At 41.4% G+C, this 21219-nt stretch overlaps 1 protein-coding gene across 3 annotated transcripts; it reads left to right on the top strand.

Annotated features, from left to right (window-relative positions):
* The first annotated feature begins 252 nt into the window (after nucleotides 1-252).
* SEPTIN10 (septin 10) lies at nucleotides 253-20969 on the top strand. 3 transcript variants are annotated; one of them, XM_015849617.2, is made up of 10 exons: nucleotides 253-1068; nucleotides 6050-6164; nucleotides 6796-6991; nucleotides 8275-8461; nucleotides 11320-11481; nucleotides 12234-12330; nucleotides 13033-13201; nucleotides 16523-16655; nucleotides 19049-19236; nucleotides 20116-20969. In XM_015849617.2, the coding sequence occupies exons 1-10, from the start codon at nucleotides 625-627 to the stop codon at nucleotides 20129-20131; spliced, it is 1707 nt and encodes a 568-aa protein (XP_015705103.1). In that variant the 5' UTR covers nucleotides 253-624; the 3' UTR covers nucleotides 20132-20969. The 3 variants fall into 3 exon arrangements, with proteins under 3 accessions (XP_015705103.1, XP_015705092.1, XP_015705114.1); XM_015849606.2 differs by having other exon boundaries at nucleotides 316-1068; nucleotides 6047-6164; XM_015849628.2 differs by lacking the exon at nucleotides 6050-6164 and having other exon boundaries at nucleotides 862-1068.
* Nucleotides 20970-21219: the final 250 nt, after the last annotated feature.

The following is a 21219-nucleotide window of genomic DNA, read 5'->3' as shown; positions in this document are numbered from 1 at the left end:
CATCCACGCGTGCTCCAGTGGGTCCAAAGCCACCGAGCCCGTCGTGCTGCCCTCCTCCTCGGCGGAGGACGAGGCCACCGAGGCGCTGTCCGAGTCGCCGCCACCGCCGCGCCCGCGGCCCCCTCCGGGCGGTACGCCGCGCTTTAGCTGTGGCGAGCTGCCCCGCGCCGTCTCCCGCAGGCTCCTTCGGCCGCCCGCCGCCCCGCCGGTCCCCTCCGCCGCCTCCTCCGCCGTTACCGCCGCCTCCTCGCCGCCGCGCCCGGGCGCCGGTCCTCGCCGGGATCCCTTCCGCTGCCCTCCACCCGCCGCCGGGCTCGGCCGGGTCGCCTCTCCCCGCCGCCCCTCGGGCTCCGCGCGGCCGTCGGCATCTCCGCCCGCATTCGCCTCCCGCTCAGCGCCCGCCCGCGGGGATGGCGGTGGGCTCGTCCGCTCCGCGCTGCCCTCCGCCGCCGCCTCGGGGCTCCCGGCGGCTCCCGGGGCGCAGTACCGCCGCCGCAGACACACGTACTTGGCGCCGGTGTCGGGCTCCTGGCGCACGGTGGCCACGGCGTTGACCAGCTCTTTGAAGCGCTGCCGGGCGGCGGCGCGGCGCTCGGGCTCCGGGGGACTGAGCCAGCCCCGGAAATGCTCCCGCAGCTCCTCGTGGCTCGCCCGCCCGCCCCGCTCCGCCAGGAACCGCACCACCGCCTCCTGGCCCAGCTCGGCGGGCTCCGCCATCACCGCCGCTTCCCCATCGCGCTCAGAGCCGCTGACTGCCGCTCAGCTCAGGGCGAGGCGCGGCCGCCGCTGCCGCCCGGGCCCCTCCTCCGGGCGGTGCGAGGCCGCTCAGAGCCGCGGCTCCGGCGCGCCCTCCTCCGGCCGGGAGGGGCCGGGGCGGCTCCAGCCGGGCGGTCCCGCGTCTGCCCGCCTTCCCCGCCGCCCGCTGGGTCCCTGCGCCCTCCCCTCCGCCGAACGGCTCCTCCCGGTCCCCGCTGGGGCTGCGGCGGATGGGAGTGTTCTGCCGCGGCTCTCCGTCTTGTCTCCCTGCTCTCCGTCCCTCCTGGGACCATGGCCGGCGCGGGGCAGCCGGTAAGTCCCGCCGCGGGGAGCAGAAGGGGCTGTCAGCGCCTGCCCGCTGCGAGGGGAGCGGGGACGGGACGGGACGGTTGGAAACAGACTAGGGTCCTCGTGGTTGGGCAGCCGAAGCTGCCAGGGGGTTACAGACTCACAGAAACTCTGTGAGTTTCCAGATATACGCTACATTCTGGATATTAGAGAAATGCTGCTCTGTGTATGAGGGCAACGCGATGGGCTCCAAGGCTTTGAGGGCGCAGAACGCATCAGAGTGTTAAGGCTGGAATTCTGAATATGCGTGTAAAATGGAGTCCTGTGTGTGAAAGGTGGCTGTGGTGGGGTGGGAGTTGGTGCCTTCTCCCAGGTAACAGCAATAGGGCATGAGGGAATGGCCCCAGGTTGACCGGGAGAGGTTTGGGTTGTATGTTAGGAAACATTTCTTCTCAGAAACTGATAGTCTAAACTGCCCCTGGGATGTGATTCCTTGCATCCTGTCACTTGTCACATGAGGAAAGAGTCTTTGTTGCAACCAGAGAGAACTCTCCTCTGGGCCGGTTTGTGGGAGGCCAATAAGATGTGAAAAGGATAAGAACCTAAGAGCCGAAGTTTAAGGAGCACTACAGAATGTTTTCTGCTGCTTGTGGTTACATGGAGAGTGTGAAGAGAGGTAGTAAAGTGGCAACAGAGACTGGGAGTGGGAGCAGAGGGCCCACTGGGTCTGTGAAGAGAAGAGAGGAGCAGAGAGGTGGGGAGCTTCACAGGGGAGAGAGCTAAAAGCAGGAGGATGAGATTGGTCTGTCATAGGGCACAGCACTTTAGCCCTGGGTTTTCAAGTAACAAAGTGACACCAAATAAGATTTCCTAGCTTGGCACATGCTGTGCAATCACTGAAGTGTTTCTGAGTGCTTGTGGGAAGGATTTTGTTCTCAGCCCTTTCACAGAAGGAATGCAATATCACTCGGAGCGCAGCCTGGCCTTACCACGCAGTCAGGCTGCATGCTGTCTGAGATACACGCATTCAGAGCTTCCAAGTTTTGTAATATTGACTTCTGGGAAAGCTCTGGCAGCCGCTGTAGCTGTACAACAGCGCACAATGCTCAGCATTGACTAATTAAGGGGGAGAAGAAGAAAGCGACCCACGTTGCAGTCAGACACCCGCTGCCAGCTGCTGCCGCTCGCACCCAGGGCCTTGCTCCTGGTGTGGACAAGAAGGGCCATGGACAAGAAGGGCCATGCACTGCAGCTGACTGCTGCTGTCCAGGAAACACAGAGCCCTAGTGGCTCACAGCCAGCCCAGGGCACGTCTGCTGAAGCACAGCGGTCACTGCGTCAGCGCCCATTGTTTTCTTTTATCACAGACATCTCTGTGTGCTGCAGCAGATTTCAGCCCCTTGCTTTGTTTTGCTCCTTACCTGCAGTGCAGGAGGTGCAGGTACAAAGCACGCCACGTTCTCATGTTACTTAAACACCTGCTGTGAGAGAGAGGCCTTCGTGACATTTGCAAGTGCCTGTGAGATCAGCTGCTCACAACTGGAAAATGAGGTTTCTGCCTTTTTGCTTCTTTGCTGCTGATTATCCTCACGTAGAACGCAGCAGTCCTCAGCTGACTTCATATTAGACTGTATTAGCTGTTCCCTTACTTCACCCTTTCTGTTCCCTCTGCTCATCCTGTTATAGACAGGGATCTCTTGGAAAGAGTCCAGTGGAGGGCCACTAAGATGGTGAAGGGCCTGGAGCATTTCCCCTATGAGGAGAGACTTAGGGAACTGGGTCTGTTTAGCCTTGAGAAAAGAAGGCTGAGAGGGGACTTGATCCAGGTTTATAAATACCTGAGGTGTGGGAGCCATAGTGGTGAGGCTGGTCTCTTTTCAGTAGTGCGTGGGGATAGGACTAGGGGTAATGGGATGAAAGTACAGCATAGGAAGTTCCGCATGAATGTACGCAAGAACTTCTTTACAGTGAGGGTGACGGAGCACTGGAACAGGCTGCCCAGGGAGGTGGTGGAGTCTCCTTCTCTGGAGATACTCAAGACCCACCTGGACACCTACCTGTGTGACGTGGTGTAGGGAGCCTGCTTTGGCAGGGGGGTTGGACTCGATGATCTCTAGAGGTCCCTTCCAACCCCTACAATTCTGTGATTCTGTGATCCCACCCGCTCTGTCTCTCCTTCATGCATGTATCTGAATAGAGATTCACCAGCGGTGTGCATGGCTGCATCTTCAGTTTACATTTCGACCACCCAAACATGGAAAATAACTTTCAGAGTAGAAAAACAGAATATCTGCTTTGAGGCACTAGTCATGGTAATATCTATTGGATTGCATTTAGTGGCATTAGGGGGGTAATTGATTGTAGCAGCATAGTGTCGCTTTGTATCAGGGAATTAAAATGAATGTTCTGGTTTAATGAATACCCACAGCAGTTTGCTGTTGTGAGAGACTTGGGACTCTGAACGAGTCGCGTTTGCAGAGCCTTCAGGCCAGCAGACTGCTGAGGTAATGGTTTGCTTGGACTGCAAGTCTGGTTCTGCAGGAGGCTTATCTGGGACACCTGTGTAAGTTGGAGATGCAGCCTTTGATGTGGAATGGCCCAGAGTTGTGCAATTTCAGCCTGAAATAGGTGGCGGGGTTAAAATAGAACTTCATTTCTGAAAGAAGAGTTTTGAAATAGTACCTTTATGTCAGACAATCATTTTTGTTTGCTCACCACTTCTAATAGGATAGACTACTTTCCGTAAACCAGTGTACACAGGGGACTGATTTTTGCTGGTACAGTGAATGTTACACTGCCTTTTAAAAAGGAGGAGGCACACAGAGAGCGGTCAGGCAGTGCAATGGGCTGCCCAGGTAGGTGGTGGAGTCACTGACCCTGGAGGAACGTTTGGACATTGTGTTGAGGGACATGGTTTAGTGAGAACTATTGGTGATGGTTGGACTGGGTGATCCTGTGGGTCTTTTCCAACCTTGGTGATTCTATGTAAACCTGTTCTCATGACTGATACAAGTACTATTTGTGCTTGAAATTCCTGCTGTTACATACTCTGTGGCCATGCACATTCTTGCTGTCAGGTCATGTAGAGCTGGTGAGGTGTGAGGTTTGGGGCGGAGGCAGTGGTTGGTGGTTAGCTTGTTGGTTTACCAAGTCATTAGCTCTGGCAGAAAGAACTGAGAAGAGCAACCTTGTGATGAAGGTTCTAAATTACATGTGGGGGAAAGAAGACTCACATTCTAGTGCTTTTCCTTCATTATGCATTTACAGCTTAACAGGGTGTTTCTGGTGTCAATTTTTTGTGTCCTCTGGTTCACAGAAGTTTTAGCTTTTTTTGTTATAAACAACCAATATGACCATGGAAGAAAAGATTTTTTTTAGTTCTGTTCCCAGAAAACAATACACTTTCGTGCTGAATTGTGAGATTGTGATTAATCACTTTCTTCCTTTTGAATACGGAAGTTCCGGAGTTAGAGGCTGTGAGGACTCCTGCTGCTTTCCCATGTGCTGCGGGTACAGCTGTAATATGAGGTTTCTCACCCTTCCACTTGCTAAGCAGATTTAATCCTGTTGTATTGCCTTCTGGGTGATACAGTCATTGCTTCTAGTGACTTCTGGAGATGGCCAACAAGCTTGTGGCTTTTGTTGGTTTGGCCACAGAAATTAAAGTGGACTTCAATCAAAAAGCCCTGCAAAGGTAGGGAAGGGTCTGTAGGGCAAGGTGTGTGAGGAGCAGCTGAGGTCCCTCAGTGTGCTCAGTGCAGAGCAGAGGAGCTGATGGTGGCTGCAGCTCCTCACAGGGAGGGTGTCTGCACCAGAGGGCGGCGGGCATGGAACGGGCTGCACAGGGCTGTGGTTTCTCCTCATGGCATTAGTCTAAGCAGAGATAGCTGACTGCATTGGTCTAAACCAAGAGCTTGCAGTCTGTAGTCCCACACAAGAAATCCTGAGCAAAACCAGAGGAGGGGAACCATCTGCTGTAAGCCATATCTGCGTCGGTTTTAGTTGCAAGCAGTCTGACACTTGCTGCGCATACCTGCTATAAGAGGCGGCACTCCTGCGTGCTTGGAAGTATTAAATGAAGATGGTTCTACAGTTGGCTATATACACATTCCCTGGAGCCACTAAGGGCAAGTGGATTGCAAACAGAAGAGGCAGAATAGCATGGACTTGTTGCTGTTAACACTTGTGATATGGCGTGTTTTGAAACACAGTTGTATGAACTGATAATCTTATGGGGTTTTTTGGGTGTTTTTTTTTTATGCTCATCGCCTCGGTGTTGTGATACAGGATTCTGGATATTTAAAACACAATGTGCTCCTCTATCTGTTTCTAATAATATATATTATCTAGAGTTCTGATGCATAGATAATGAAATAGGTACTTCTTTTTCTTTCTCTTTTTTTTTTCCTCTTTCTTTCTTTCTTTCTTTCTTTCTTTCTTTCTTTCTTTCTTTCTTTCTTTCTTTCTTTCTTTCTTTCTTTCTTTCTTTCTTTCTTTCTCTTCTTTTCGTCTCTTTCTCTACTTTCTCCTTTCTCTTCTGTTCTCTCTTTCTCTCTTTCTCTCTTTTTCTCTCTTTCTCTCTTTCTCTCTTTCCTCATTTCTCTACGTATTCTCTCTTTCCTCTCTTTCCTCTCGTTATCTCTCTTTCTCTCTTTCTCTCTTTCTCTTTTTTCTTTTCTCTCTCTCCTCTTTCCTCTCTTCTCTCTCTCTCTCTCTCTCTCCTCTTCTCTCTCTCTCTCTCGTCTTCTTTTTTCTCTCTTTTCTCTCTTTTCTCTCTTGCTCTCTTTTCTCTCTTTCTCTCTTTTCTCTCTTTCTCTCTTTCTCTTGCTTTCTCCTACTTTCTCTCAGTTGTCGTCTCTTGTCTCGTTCTTCTCTCTTTCTCTCTTTCTCTCCTTTCTGCTCTTTCTTTCTTTCTTTCTTTCTTTCTTTCTTTCTTTCTTTCTTTCTTTCTTTCTTTCTTTCTTTCTTCTTTCTTTTTTTTTAATGATTCTTTTTTTAATAGCAGAGCGATCGCCTTCGATCCTTATCCTTGTCTGGCCATGTTGGTTTTGACACTTTACCTGATCAGCTGGTTAACAAATCCATCAAGGAGGGCTTTTGCTTTAACATTCTTTGTATCGGTGAGTGTGCTGTTTGCTTGTAAGCTACACCTCTCCTTAGGAATTGACTTGTTAAGCATGAACTACAGTTCCACTCTGTCCCCAACACTGTTAATTTGTATCAATCATTAGGGTTGATATTTAGTGTTTTTATAATAAACAAAGCCCAAAAATGTTGACGTGGGCATCATGCACTTCCTGATCTATGGATTCTTTTGAGTGAATGGTTTTACAGAGTTTTTACTGCCAATGAGCTTTAGATCAAGAAGTCCTGAAATCAAAGGCAATAATACAGGCATATTTCTATGCTTGCCAAATAAATGCTTCTGAATAAAAATTGTGTCAGACTCTGTGGTTGCACAGCTGGTTACTTAACTTTTGAATGCAATGGTAAATTTGTCTGTAGTTCTGCTTATTACTTATTATAGGTAAGTATTAACTGTCCCCTGTCCATGCAGTAAAAGTTTAACAAGGTATTTAGCACTCCTTATATTAAAAAAACAAATAAACAGGGACGCAGCAGTTGTTCAGAGAAATTATTTGATATTTTTTCAGTGGATTTTTCAAGTAGTTCTGATAACACTTGGTGTGCTTGGCAGGTATTTTATCTCATGTGCAAAATGTCTCCCCCATCCCTTCTGTTTAACTCTAGGGGAAACTGGATCTGGGAAATCTACCTTAATAAACTGTCTATTTAACACCAGTTTTGATGACTCCGTGCCAACTCATTTTCACCCAAATGTAAGACTTAAAGCTCAGAGATATGAACTCCATGAAAGCAATGTTCGTTTGAAACTAACCGTTGTGAGTACCGTGGGATTTGGTGACCAGATAAACAAAGAAGATAGGTAAGCATTGCCCTATTGCTAATGTATGTTTAAGTCTTGGTCTCCAATTCCAGTTTGATTCTTCTTTGGGCTATGTAGTAAATATTATTCTTACATATATTCTAAATATATGTTTAACTATTTTCTCTGTGTACCAAAGCAGATAGTGTTTTCCTTCTTGTCTAAGAAACTGAGAAATCAGCTGAAATCTGCTCCCTTCTTTATAATAAAATCCTTTATCAATACGTGTAAATAAATAGTGTGGTAGTGAGTTTCTTTTGAGCAGGCTGATATGTTCCACGGGAGACTATTTAAACAACCAAGAAGGTTATGATATATACTACGTTACAGAGAGTAGATCGTCATCCCTGGATGTGTTTAAGAGCTGTTTGGATGTGGTGCTCAGGGATATGATTTAGCAGAGGGTTGTTAGAGTTAGGGTACCATGGTTAGGCTGAGGTTGGACTTGATAATCTTCAAGGTCTTTTCCAACCTGGGTAATTCTATGATTTTGTGAGACTGCTGTCCTGTGATATCATGGGAAAACAGCTAATGCTAGAGACTTGGATGAGTGTGATGTATGTAGATATTAATATAGATACTAGATGTGCTGATATACTGTAAGAAGCTGCCTTTTAACCCCTTATTAATTCTGCTTTTGAATTTTGCTTGCATTTGACTCGGTCTAGTAAATTCTTGTGGCAGCAAAACCGTGAGGTCCAGCTGCTTGGACATCTGGCAACATTCTTTTTGAAAGCAGATTATAATTGTGTTTTAAGTAGGGTGAAGTTTACTTAAACTGTGCCGATATTGCAGATCAGATTTTCATTCTTCTCTCACATTCCTCCTTTCCAATTTTTGTTTATTGTTTAAGAGCTCTCTCATGTACACTACTTCATCTTCAGAGGATACTGGAAGTCCTATTTCTTGGTACTGGTAATTGCATGTTCTTTCTTGTACCTAGAAGTTTTGTGTGTCTTTCTTGAATCTGAGTGTTCTGTAGTTGCGCATCTCTTGAGAAGATCAGTAATAAGCAAAAGTAAATTTACATAGCTCTTTTTTTTTTCCCCTACTGATATTAGCTAGAGATTATTTTATCTGTTTTAAATGCACGGTTATTTCTGGAGTAGCATCTCAGAACATAGGATCAGTACATTTAATTTTTGGCTGTATTATGCAGCTACATGAGCATCCTGTCCACTTGTAAAATGAAAATGCACGCAGCAGTACAAGATTAATTTCTTTTTTATCCGGTTTGCAAATAGCTAATGTCTAGTTGTTTAATTTTATTTCCTTTCTTACAGCTATCAGCCAATAGTGGACTACATAGATGCACAATTTGAAGCCTATCTCCAAGAAGAACTGAAAATTAAACGTTCTATATGTAACTACGATGATACTCGCATCCATGTGTGCCTCTACATCATTTCACCTACAGGCCATTCCCTGAAGACTCTAGATTTGTTAACCATGAAAAGTCTAGATAGCAAGGTAAGACCTTGAAACAGCTCTTAGAACTTGTTCTGTTTCCTGACTCATCTTGCAGCTTATAAGTCTGCTACCAATTCCTTGTTCCAAATCTGTGTGTTTGGTTTCAGGATATTGTATTTTATTTGCTTGTTTTTTAACTTCAGAACCACTTGGTTCAACAAAAAGTATACAGTTCATCGCTTATTTATTCACAAATACGAAGAACACAGAGGAACAACCTTTAACATCTTATTGTGATTGAACAGGATACCCTTCATGAATACTGTAATGTTTCTAATAAAGTTTGCAGCTTCTAGTTTACTGTCAAGTTTTGAGGCTGCTAGAAAATTGGCACTGGTGTGAGGGAAGAAAGTGATAGCTTTGCATGTCAGACAGAAGGATGATCAAGGGGCTGAATTTGGTGCTAGCACACAATGAAACTACATGCATGGATGAAGCGTAACCTTTATCCCAGTGGCTTTCTGTGGTTGTCTTAGTTGAACTACTTTTTAAACTACTTTTTGAAGTTAAACTTAAGTCAGTCTGCACTGCTGTTTGAAAGTAGCAGTCTTAGCTGCTCATTCACATTGTGCATACTTAAGTGTTTTCCTCAGTCACTTTCCTGGATGAGGGGACTGATTTAAACTGAAAACTAAATATTTGTGCCTGGTTAGGAAACTAATAAAGCGGTAAAAAAAGTAATCTTTCTCCTTGTAGATCTGTGCAGATTTTAGTTCTGCCTGGAAAAGAGCTGCTGTGTGCAAGGGGAGGCGGTGAAGGCTGCTACTTTAGTTTCAGATGTTGACTTTTTGAGTGGGGTTGAAGTGATTCTGTGTTGATGGCCTATGGCTTTCTAATGGAATTCAGCTTTGTGCAGTGGGAGTTGTGATTGGGGGAGAGACTGAAAGGAGTCAGCTGGTACCCAAGTGAGCAGCGGACAAAGATGGAAGCACTGGGACTTGGAGCACATTTGGATGTGGTCCAACTCAGTACAGTTCAAGTCTCCGGTTAGTACAATTCGGTGTGTGCTTTCAATTAGTGTTGTTCTTGGATGCAAGTACTGAGATACTAGTTGTCAAGTAAACATTAGGAGCTGCAAGCAGAAATAAGTCTTGTTTAACAGATTAAAAAGACTATTTCTGTTGTTTATCTAAAGCCACGGTAGTACTGCTTTAAAATTTTAATGTCAGGTGTGATTTAACATCAGTATTGATAACTAGACCCAGTTTGCAGTGATCTTGCTTTTGTTTTGTTACTTGTCTCCACAGCAGTATTTCCCTGCGGTTCGTTACCAATCTCTCCTAGCTAGAAGGGCTTGAAAACCTTTTATGTTGAGAAGGCAGAGTGAAGGTTAATTAAAGTCTGAGGACTCTCTTCCATCCATTTTTAAAGCTATGCAGTGGAAAATCTAGATTAGCGTACCTCAGCTAATTTAGCCGAAGCTTTGGTTTTCTAATAGCTCTGTCAGGTTGTTTATAGAATCAATCATCAAAATAATGTATGTAGCATTTTGAATTAACCACATATAAGTTCAAGCTGCATATGCTACACTGTTAAAGAATATCACCAGTTAATTTTAGAAGTCACGCTTAGTATTGGTATGAGGAAGCTGGGGAGGGAGGAGCCCTAGAGGCAGGAAGATGAAGTAAGCAGAGTAAGAAACTTCGAGTTTAAGAAATAAAATAGTTTTTTTTAATGATACTGATTTGAGAGATTAGTTTTTTTCTTTTTTCTGAGATTTGTAACACCATTTGTTTTATTTAGAATTATGGCAACTGTATAAAATTCACTTCCCTGAACCATTTCTGAAATAACAGTGTGTTATGTGTTACATGTATCTGCTTTGCAAGCACTTGTTAGAGTAGCTAAATCTTTCCAGGGAGGTTGTTTATTTGACTTAGTGCTTACTGTTACTTTTTCTTGACCTCCTGACACAAGTCAGTGTTTTCTTGGAGTCTTTTGCTGTCTTTGCAGTCTCAGAAAAATTACTGAATGGAGTCTTGAAAGTTCATGCTGTGGAAATTGCTTTCAGGCAGGATAGTTGGAACTAAACAAAGTGGGGTGTGTGTGTGTGCTTTTCTTCCTTTTTTTTTGTGTCTATAATCAAGGAACCATGCAGAACTCTCAAATTCTCTGAAATCTGGAAGAATTATAGTGATTCACCAGAATTTTTACAGTAATTCTTTGGAGGAGTGGTAGGAAGGTCGTAGATACCCAATTATTCTTAAGAGTACTGAGTTACTGTCATAACTATTCTAGCAGATAGGTCAACATAAAGCAGTAGGATTGAATTTAGAATTCCGAGTAACTACTGCAACAACTTGGAGGTGAGATTCTTCAGTTGTTGACGTTCCTCTTCCTTCAGCAGGTACATGTCAAGCTCATGGTTGTGCTAATGGAGTAAGAGCTATGGGTGACAGTAATGAGATGAAGAGGACCTTGTTGTACCGAAAGGGAAGCTGAGGTGTTGGCAGCCTTTTCTTTGTGCATTTAACTTCCCAACTTTGAATACCTGACATGTCCCCCAACCAAAATTTACATTTTTTGAACAGAGATATAAGTACTTCATGACATTTTGGTAATAAATGGGCATTGCTGTTTTTTTGAGTGATACACTGTATGAGGTCTCCTTCCTAATTCTTTTGTCAGAGTTCGTTATGAGGAATTATATTAAATAAAGTTTTTACTGTTTTCAGATGGTGACAGTGAAGATGTTTTAATGATTTGTGAAGTTTTCTTTGGTTATAGTTGAAATTAATCAGATACTGATGGAAACATTTAGACTGCAAGGGTAGTTTTGAAGAGCTTATGACCAATGAAATTTGTTAATTTAGTTGTCTCGGATGTCTTACAGATTTCATGTAATTTGTCATTAATAGGTGAACATTATACCAATTATAGGCAAAGCAGACAGCATTTCTAAAACAGAACTGCAGCAATTCAAGAGGAAACTTATTACTGAATTAGTTAGCAATGGTGTCCAGATATACCAGTTTCCAACTGATGATGAAGCCGTCTCTCAAATTAATGCCATCATGAATGTAAGTAAATGGCAGTCATGTCAATATTTCAGTATTAACACATCACTGTAACACTGGTTTATGCCTGTTCTTCCGTGTCTGTGTTGAGGATTGTGAGTTTGTATCTTTTGAAAGTTGGTTATTTATTTTCTCTTTCTTTAAACAGCTCCCATGATTCTGGGCTCACTCAACACCCCAGGTTTCTCTGTCCCTTTGCTGTTGGTGCTGATTGCTTTAGGAGGCTCTTTCTTTGCTGACTCTGGAAAGAGGATCTCGCTCATAAATACTTTTTGTTGTTTCTGGATGTTTAATATGTATCCACTAACATAGATGAACGGATTTGCTCTTTTCCATAGTGAACACTACCTTACATGTGTTAGAGAAGGTACTCAAATGGCTCAATTATCCAGTTTTCTCTGGTTTTTTTTTATGTCTGCAGTACGTTAGTACGTTTTGTTTGCTTTTTCCTATTTTTTTTCCCTTTTTTTTTTTTTTTTGTTACTTTCCTTCCATATTAGGACAGATTTTCTTTAGGAATCACAGAGTCAGGTGCACTCCAAGCTTTTTCACTGCTGCGCTTTCAGATCAACCCTGTCAGTTTAAGCTGAGCCTATGAAGCTTGACTTGGGTGTTTTGAGCATTCTAGAATATTCACTCCTTATGTGGTAGTTTTTGTTTTTTTTTTTACCCTTTGTTTGTTTTAGGAGAGCTTGCTTTTTATTTCTTACATACGAACGCTGAGAGATAAGGCTGTGTTGGTGTGACTCTTACAGGGACATTTACCTTTTGCTGTAGTGGGAAGTACAGAAGAGGTGAAAATTGGAAACAGAATGGTGAAAGCTCGTCAGTATCCTTGGGGCATTGTACAAGGTAAATTGATTCTCAAGTGTATAACAGTGGTGGCTAATAACAGCCCCTAGGAATATCAGTGAGTCTTGTAATTAAAAAAGAGAGTGTTTTGTATCTGAGAATGGGCTCTATCAAATAGTGTTATTGTGCTCCTTGTATTTGTTGTCATTTCCATGGAAGTAAATAGAAGGCATTACTTTTGGAGAGACATGCATGATTTTATTGTCTTTTTTAATTGTAAGGTTTGCTGATATTCATATGAGCTGGTATTAACCACTACTGTCATATTTATTGTGTTCTGTATAAGCAGCTTAGAGAATTTAGAAATTCATATTTGAAGTCTGCAGTAACTGGTAGTTCCAACACTGATGCTTTCCTGGAATCAAGCCTTGAGATGCTGTATGTAATATTTGGGTTGGCTGATATTGTGGCAGTGCCTCTAGCACTACCAGATTGTAAAATGTCCTGATTGTCAGAAGAGAAAAAGAGAAATTAATAGTTGTTCAATTCAGATGTGAAATCAGGACATACTGGAACACGTTCAGTGGTACATACGGTTAGTGTTTCACTGTGTGTATTAGAAATCACAAGAAAGTGCAGGAGGTATAATAAATACAGATCCCTTTTCCTGGAAGCATAGTTAGTAAACAGAGATCTCAATGCTATTTAAAATATGTTTTGACAATTTCTGTACTTGTGTATAATGACCCCACTTCTTATTAGTGGAAAATGAGAACCACTGTGACTTTGTGAAGCTCCGTGAGATGCTTATTTGCACGAATATGGAAGATTTAATAGAGCAGACTCACGCATGCCATTATGAGCTGTACAGACGCTGCAGACTACAGGAGATGGGCTTCAGAGACATTAGCCCCGAGAACAAGCCAGTAAGGTAAGATTCCATATTTGATTCAGCACAATACCAAATGAGGTTCATAGGTAGAATGGTTCTTGCAAGAGAGAATGTTTATGTATTATTATTTTATTCTAAATCAGTGTAAGTACAAACCTGTTTGTTCTTTTATCTTCATGGAGCAGTGTATCAGTTTATATGAGCACTGCTTTTACAGGCCTACAGACTCTATTTCTGAAATACATCTTTTTTTATCAAAAACTTGGAAATTTAATTTTCATTGTGGAGAATACCCATTTTTTCACAGGTACGTATGCTGTATGCCCTTTGGAATGTTAACATTACAGAAATAATGCTGTTTTACTTTTTCTCTAATGAGGTCTGCACTTAAAATTCAGGAGGAGATGAAGGAAAAACTGTTACAAAATCACTGTTTGCACTGTTGACTTTCTGCATTATCTGCTGTGATAACAAACATCTAGACTTTTTGGGTCAAGATATCTCTTATTGTGCTGTAGGAAGTTACTATTTGCACTCTCTCCAGAAGAGAGTAAAAGCGAAGGGTTAGAGACACTCAGCCATTCCATGTAGTAAAGCCGATTTCTGTAGGAAGTATTTTGAATTTCTATATCCAGTTTGTTTAATCTGTTATTTCCAGTTCCTTCCTCCATTTCTTCCAACTTCCTTTGGCCATTTCTTATGTAGAGCTGCATTTTGTAACCATGCAAATTGTTATCATCCTGATGGGGAGAAACTGATGCTTCGGGAATCTTCAAAGTCTTCACGATTTAGCAAAGTACTATTACTGCATAGTCCTTTCGGAAAATACCAACCTAAACCAGGCATATGGATTTGCATTAAAACAGTTTCTAATACTTCAGTCCAGTTGGAATTTTAACATGTTTCACAAAGCAATCCAGAACATATTTAAACGTTCTGGTAAAAACAGCTTCCCTTCAAATGGTTTTTAGCGACTTAAATTCTTTGCTTTCACTTTTACTTTGTGCAGAAGTTCCAAAGCAGTTGCAGTTACTGTAACTCACAGTGTTGATCCTTGCATTTGAGCTAAATATTTTAACCTCTGTATGGGAAGACTGAACTCCAGCCAAAATACATGTTTTTTTTCATGCTTTTGTTGGGAAAATGGTAATAATTTAGATCTTCCACATCCTAAATGTTGTTTCATACCTGCATAGGTAGTCAGCTGAGTCAAGGGACTGTGCTATTGATACCTGCTATTAGTTAACTTTTATGATACACATTCTCTGATGCTGGAATGTTATATAGAAAGTTCCAGGAATGGTTTTCAAACTTGAAAATTGTTTTAAATTTTAAGTGAACAAATTCAACACAGCTTGAGTGCCTTTCTTAGCTAAAGTCCACAAAACACCCAACAGTTGTGTTCCACAGTGCAACAAATTTCACTTCAATTAGAGTCTTAGTTTATGAACGGAATGTGCCAGATTTGCATCTCTATTTTTGGACTTCCATGTTCTAAGCCTTATGTAGACAAGAAAACTATATGTGACAGCTTTTCGCCTGTAGAAAGGTAGGTGATAGTGCTGTTAGGAGCTGTGTAACGGGTTAGTAAAGCATATGTTTTCTTCACATAGAACAAGGTATAAAATTATTGAGGTCCAACCAAAAAGAATGAGAGAATGCATGTTTTATATATATATATATATATATATATAAATTTTCATATTTTAAAAACATGTTATTTGATTACAAGGTAACTCCAGTGTCTGCAAGGTTAATCTGTTACAGATATCAAGGCTCCTCCTTCACTGATTTATCTGGTAACCTAGCTTAGACTGAGTCTGAAGATGTCCACATACTGAAATAAAGCTGCAACTGCAGCATTTTGGTTTAGTCTTTTTAGTGCTTTAGTGCTTTTTTGCTTTATTACACCCAAAGGCAGACTGCTTGCTAGCAGAACTGACGCACAGTGAGGCTGCTAACTCTTGAAACCTGTGCTGTAGCTTTATTGTTATTGCATGTGCTGTCTGAACTCAAAGGTAGTGTGAATTAATATACAAAATCATGTCCATATTTCAAGTGGCAGATACAATATTAGGTCCTATGTTGAGATAACTAAAAAAAAAAAAAGACCAAAGCAAAATGCTGTTCTGCTGAACTCATTTAGTTGCAAAGTATCACTCAAATATTGTTGGATAGGAGAAGAGCTTTCTGACTTTGTGATCTTACAGAATTTTAAGTCTGCATGTGCAATTCCAAGATGATTACTCTGTCTCCTTAGGTTATATTTGGAATAAAAATAAGTAACAAGGATTGGGAAACTGTTCAGTCATCTTCAATTTAAATACAGAAGAAAGAGATTTCAGCTTCCTGTTGCTCTACATAATTGAGTTTTTAGATGTCCTGTTTCATAAATCTTTCCATTTATAAACCCTCTCAATAAAAACTGTTGAAAACTGAGGGTGGGACTTCAAACACAAGTACAAGAGTGTGTGTATAATGCATTTAATTTTAAATAATGTGCAGTAAGGCACATACTGATGGCCTTGGGAATCTGCAGAGGTCCTAACTGACTGGAAACTGGCTAACATTATTCCAGTTTGCAAGAAGTGTGAAAAGACCCTGGTAACTGCAGACCTGTCCAACTCACTTCAGTGCTTGGCAATATTATGGAGTTTATTACTGTGGGAGCTATTGATAAACATCTGAAAGGCAACACAGTCATGGGTCACAGCCAACACGGCTTTACAGGGTAAAGTCCTGTTTAACAAACTCAGTGTCTTTTTATGACAAGGTTACCCATTCAGTTGACAAGGGGAACCTGTTCATGCCATCTTTCTGGATTTCAGCAAAGCTTTCAGTGTTGTTTCTCACAGTATCCTTCTGGAGAAAATGTCTGACATGTAGATAGAGGAGTAAGTAACATAATGAGTGAGCAGTCTGTGGTTGTGTCCAGGTGCATTGTGTTTGTAATGCCCTGCGTTAAGGCTGAGGTTTCATGATGTGGAAGTTTTGGGGGGATTTTTCTCACAGTTTCAGTGTCATGACTAATAACGAACTTCTTCCTCCAATATTAATAATTTTTACTTGAAAGTTACTACTGCGGTGTTTTAGACTGTGGGATTTCTCAAGTGCTTTATTTACTTTGAAAAGTAAAGTACTGTTAAATTCGATATTTTTTGTTTTTCCAAAGTTGTTTACTTAAAAATTAAGAAAGTTCAGAAACCTGTTTCCACTGAAGTCTATGAATTATTACCTGGAGAGCTATGATACTTCATATTTCAGATGTGTTTGCTTTGTTTAAATAACGTTCCAGATTGTTAGTTTTCCACATTGAATTGAACAGTATGCTGGACACCTGCTTATGTTTTTAAACTTCAGTCTACAGGAAGCGTATGAGACAAAGAGGCGTGAGTTCTACCTTGAGCTGCAACGAAGAGAGGAGGAGATGAGGCAGAAGTTTGTGCAGAGAGTGAAGGAGAAAGAAGCAGTACTGAAAGATGCAGAGCAACGAGTAAGCATGCTCGTCTGTCTTGAGTTTGTGTGCTGAGACATGAAACAGTTCTTAGCAAAATCACAACTATTTTCTAATAGGTGGCAGTAATGCTTAAAATCAAAAGCAGATTGACTGCAAAGATTAGCTTAGAGGATTGATTAGACACTCATAAATAAATGGCAAACTTTTATGGAATGAGAGAGGTTATGGTGTGCAGGGTTTAGTTGATAGCTGGGACAGGACAGTAGGAAGGAATATGGTGATAAATATAATGGTCACGTGTTTGTCATATTGGCACAGCAGGTGCTTTCCAGGCATAGTTTTCTGGAAGAGCAGTCTGTCTGCTGGGGCCTCTAAAAGTCACATTACAACAATTTATGACTGTTAACCATGACCTAGTCACTAATTAATCATGAAATTACAGTTATTATTTTTTGTCCATTACAGTAGAATTGAGTTTCATGGTGAGATCTTAAACAGAAAAATACTGTTGTTGGAGATCCCTTCCTGCCATGTCCCATGAATTCTTCTCACTTGCAGATTGAAGAAGGAGCTCAGTCTTATATTGCAATAATAGTAGGTTCATAGAGTATGTTCAGATGCACGTTTTAAGTATGAAGGAGACTTAATATTCTGTATTATCTAAACCTGTGTAGTACCATGTACTAGTGGTGGAGAGAATCAGGTTCAATCATTCTCAGTATGAGGCTGTCCAATTGGAATAATACTTGTTTGTGTTCCAAATAGGCACGGCTAGGATTTACGCATTGTCTGTGTTACCCTTTGATGTTTTTCCTTCTATGCTTTATAGCACGCAGTTTTTGTGAGCTCTACATATTGCAATTGAATTATGGATATCAATTTTCCCAGTTCCTGATGTGAGAAAACGATAATGCAGTCATTTGCAAAGAACATTTGCCATATACTCTCTTGCTGCTCGTTCTCCTAGAAGTGTGTATGTGTATATGGAATTAAAAGAAAAACAGGAGTTTCTGTTGTACTCGAGATGGCTTTTGCATCCTTCATTTAGAGGAAATTTGTATTTATGTACAACGTTACTGCTCTGGAGTGGCACAGTTGCTTTAGGACCTTATGTTTTCTATCCTGAATTATTTTTTATTGCAATGCATTGGATTGACTGTAGTAATGAAATAAATGATTAATAGTATACATCTGTACACACATGTCTATAAAGCCTGACAGCTCTATTATATAGGGTAGGCATACCTATACATTTATAGTATTATTATGTTTGTTCTTTCTTTGTGCAAGATGGAAATAAATCTCTCTGACTTTTGTACCTGTATAGCTGCACTCAGATTGAGTTATACCACTTCTGTATTCAGGAACAGGTTGCCCAGAGAGGTGGTGGATGCCCCATTCTTGGAGACTTCCAAGGCAAGGCTGGATCAGGCCCTGGGCAACCTGATCAAGCTGTGCATGTCCCTGTTCACTGCAGGGGAGTTGGAACAGATGACCTTTAAAGGTCCTTCTAACTCTAAGGATTCTGTGGTTCCATACTGACATAATTCAGGGAGACAAGCTTTGTGCCTCAGCAGGCACTTCAGTTCACTTGAGACTGAAGCTGTGCATGTAGATTCTTAATGTTTAATGTTATATTGGTTGGATCAGAGGAATGACATAGTTGAAATCCAAGGGTATTTTAGTAGGTTTATAATTTTCAGCCAGATGAGCATCTTGATCCAGCTTGGCAGAAGGACACCAAAACAGGGGTAGGTAGGAGGTGAGGAAGGGAGGCACGTAGTACTCCTTGGTTACCATGCACAATTACACAAGCGTGTTTAAACAGATCAAATACATCCTACAGGTAGAATCCTGTAATCCATTAAAAAAAAAAACCACCAACCAAAGACTTTTTGTTGCAGAAAAGCAATTAAGTTCTGGCAGGTAACAAGGAACTCCCCAACCTAATTGTGTGTATATATATATTAATGCATACATGTAATTAATAAACATAGTAAAACACATACCCTGTGTAACAAAAGTTTGCATGATTTCTTGCCTGCCTGGCTTTAAGAAAGTGGATTCTGCTTGATATATTCTGATTTAATATTTTCGTTTCCTCTCTAAAGGAATCCTTGCTTTTGATCTAAGAAAGGTACATCCTGCAGTAGATTAATACTCATCTAGTGCCTTCCATCATTTCCACCCTCACTTTGTGTGTGGTAGCCTGGCATCCATGAGAGAAGTACAATATAAACCTGGTATATTCCTCTGGATTGCTGATTTTTTGGGGAAAGAACTGCAATTTTTTAATATTTTATTATATTTATTGTAGTTTTAACATTAGCTGAGGTGATTTTACTGTTTAATTGCCATGTTTTTGTGTTGTGATATCACCACCTTGTGTTACCAGTTGGAAATGCATTTTCTGTGCTTACTTTCAACAGATACAGGCTAAGTTTGAACATCTTATGCTAATGCATCAAGAAGAGAAACTGAAATTAGAGAAGAAGAGGAAAGCTCTAGAGGAGGAAATAGCTCTGTTCAACATGAAGAAAGCTAATGCTGAATTACTCCAAACAAAGCCAGTGGTCTCTACTCCTGTTAGCTTGAAGAGAGATAAGGACCGCAAAAAGTAAGTGCTTTTGTTAGGCATCAGTGACAGCAGTAGAAAATTCTTTTGCTTTTCTAACATAAAGTCTAGTCATCTTTTAAAGAAGGTGCAAACGTGTTCCTGTTATGTGCTTGAAATTCTATCATGTTTGGATCTCTGGCTCTAAAGTTAACATTTAGATTAACTGTTGTATATTCCATTAGCATTCTTTCTTCTTCTCCCCTCCCCATCATGAAGGGACCATGGTTTTTGACTTGAACTGCTGTGTTTTGACATCAGAAATGAAGAAGTTGTGAATGTTCACAAACAGAGCAAGAGGGAGAAGTTAGAGAGGGAGAGAAATTAAACCAGAGAATCCCAGAAATATTATTGACTTCAGCAGCGTTCAGATTTTGAATGTAGGTCGCATTACCTTTGTGAAGCAACCTATCTGCTGCTGTCCCATAACACTAGATTCGTCTTCCTGTTACTGACTTCTTTGAGGAGCGAGGAATAAAATTGGCTCTAAAATCACACTGTCTGCAGAGTATAACCTGATGCTTCGCTTGACGTTCTTTCCCTCTCCACACCAAAATAGAAGCTTGAATAAATTCTGCAGTTTTAGAGGTGTGTTCAAAAGCGGTCTCCAGATTGACTTGCTCAGCCTCTTCATTTATAGACAGCAGATTAAATAATGTAAACAACAGGTGTCGCCAGTTTATTATTTTCCATTCCTGATAGGTTACAGTTTTTATATGTGGATGAGATTTTGTTGATTAGTATCTCCTATTCCTATTCCTAGACTTCTTTTTTTTTTATTTTCTTTCTTCCCCCCCAAACCCCCCACCCCAATGTTTTTTCTGGATTAGTTTTATTTCTTCAGAATATGTTACAATTCATATACTTGCCTTTGTTTTTCAGTTCCAGCTTTACATAGTACCAGTGGTGGAAGAACGATCATTTCTTTTGGGGAAGCTGTGATGCACAGTATGGTTTTGGAGGTCAAGGAGTTGCAGTTTCTTACTAAAGGAACTGGATGATCTCTCTTGGTTGCTGCAGGCTACAAGAGAGTTGATAAGTTTGAGTGTCACGCACATGGTGCAACATTATTGTCACTGTCTATGGACTTTGTAGTATGTGTCTACCTTGATGCACACTTGTATGCGTGGCCAACTTTGATTCATTTTATGTGCATTTTACCAAAGAAAAGATTCATGCTATGAACAGTTTCATTCATAGTATGAATGCCTTAGCACATAAGTATTCAGTGAATATACCTACACTAGAGTTATTTTCTATATATACTCTAAAGAGTTATTTTCATATGACATATTAGTCTACTAAATATTATTTAATACCAGTGCTGACATAATGTAACCATTTACTTATTTTGCTGACGGTGGTTTATTTATAGGCTTTTATTTACAAGCACCATCCTCATTCTTAGATGCAACCCACTGAGATACTCTGCAGTGCTGCGCTGTTGCATGATATTTTATCTAACGTTACTAATGATTTGGAAAGCACCTACAACTTCTTGTTGCTTGTGACGGGTGTTCAGTTACAGCAGAGGTTAAACTTAACACTCTTAACTTCAAGAGCTTTGGGTTAAAACAACTTTCACACAGTTAGGGGTTTTTTATTGTATTTTGAGTCGTCATAGTAACAAATGGGAAACAATCTCCAGGAAATGCAGTTCTCTGAAGTGATTCTGTAGGACTTTTCAGAAGTGAAATACTAAGTTGACAGAAATAAAATACTTTGGTTTTGCTTAAGTGTTGCTGTTGTTCTTCCTCTCCGTCCCATGTTACTAAAGTTAAGCTATAGAAAAAGCTTAAATGTATTACATTTATTGACTGGAAAAACATGTATGACTGCATACTATATCTGAAGAACAGTGTGACTCATCATATGTCCCTGTACTTAAAACCAGAACTTATCTGTTCTATTCATGTAGTGCTGCTTATGAGATTGCTTTCCTTGAGTTCCGCAGCAATGGGAACTCATGGAACAAGGAATATAAAA

This window comes from Coturnix japonica, chromosome 1 (assembly GCF_001577835.2).
Source record: "Coturnix japonica isolate 7356 chromosome 1, Coturnix japonica 2.1, whole genome shotgun sequence".
NCBI classification, from domain to species: Eukaryota; Metazoa; Chordata; class Aves; order Galliformes; family Phasianidae; genus Coturnix; species Coturnix japonica.
Note: the sequence above shows the minus strand (reverse complement) of the source record. Positions and strands in the feature narration are given on the sequence as shown.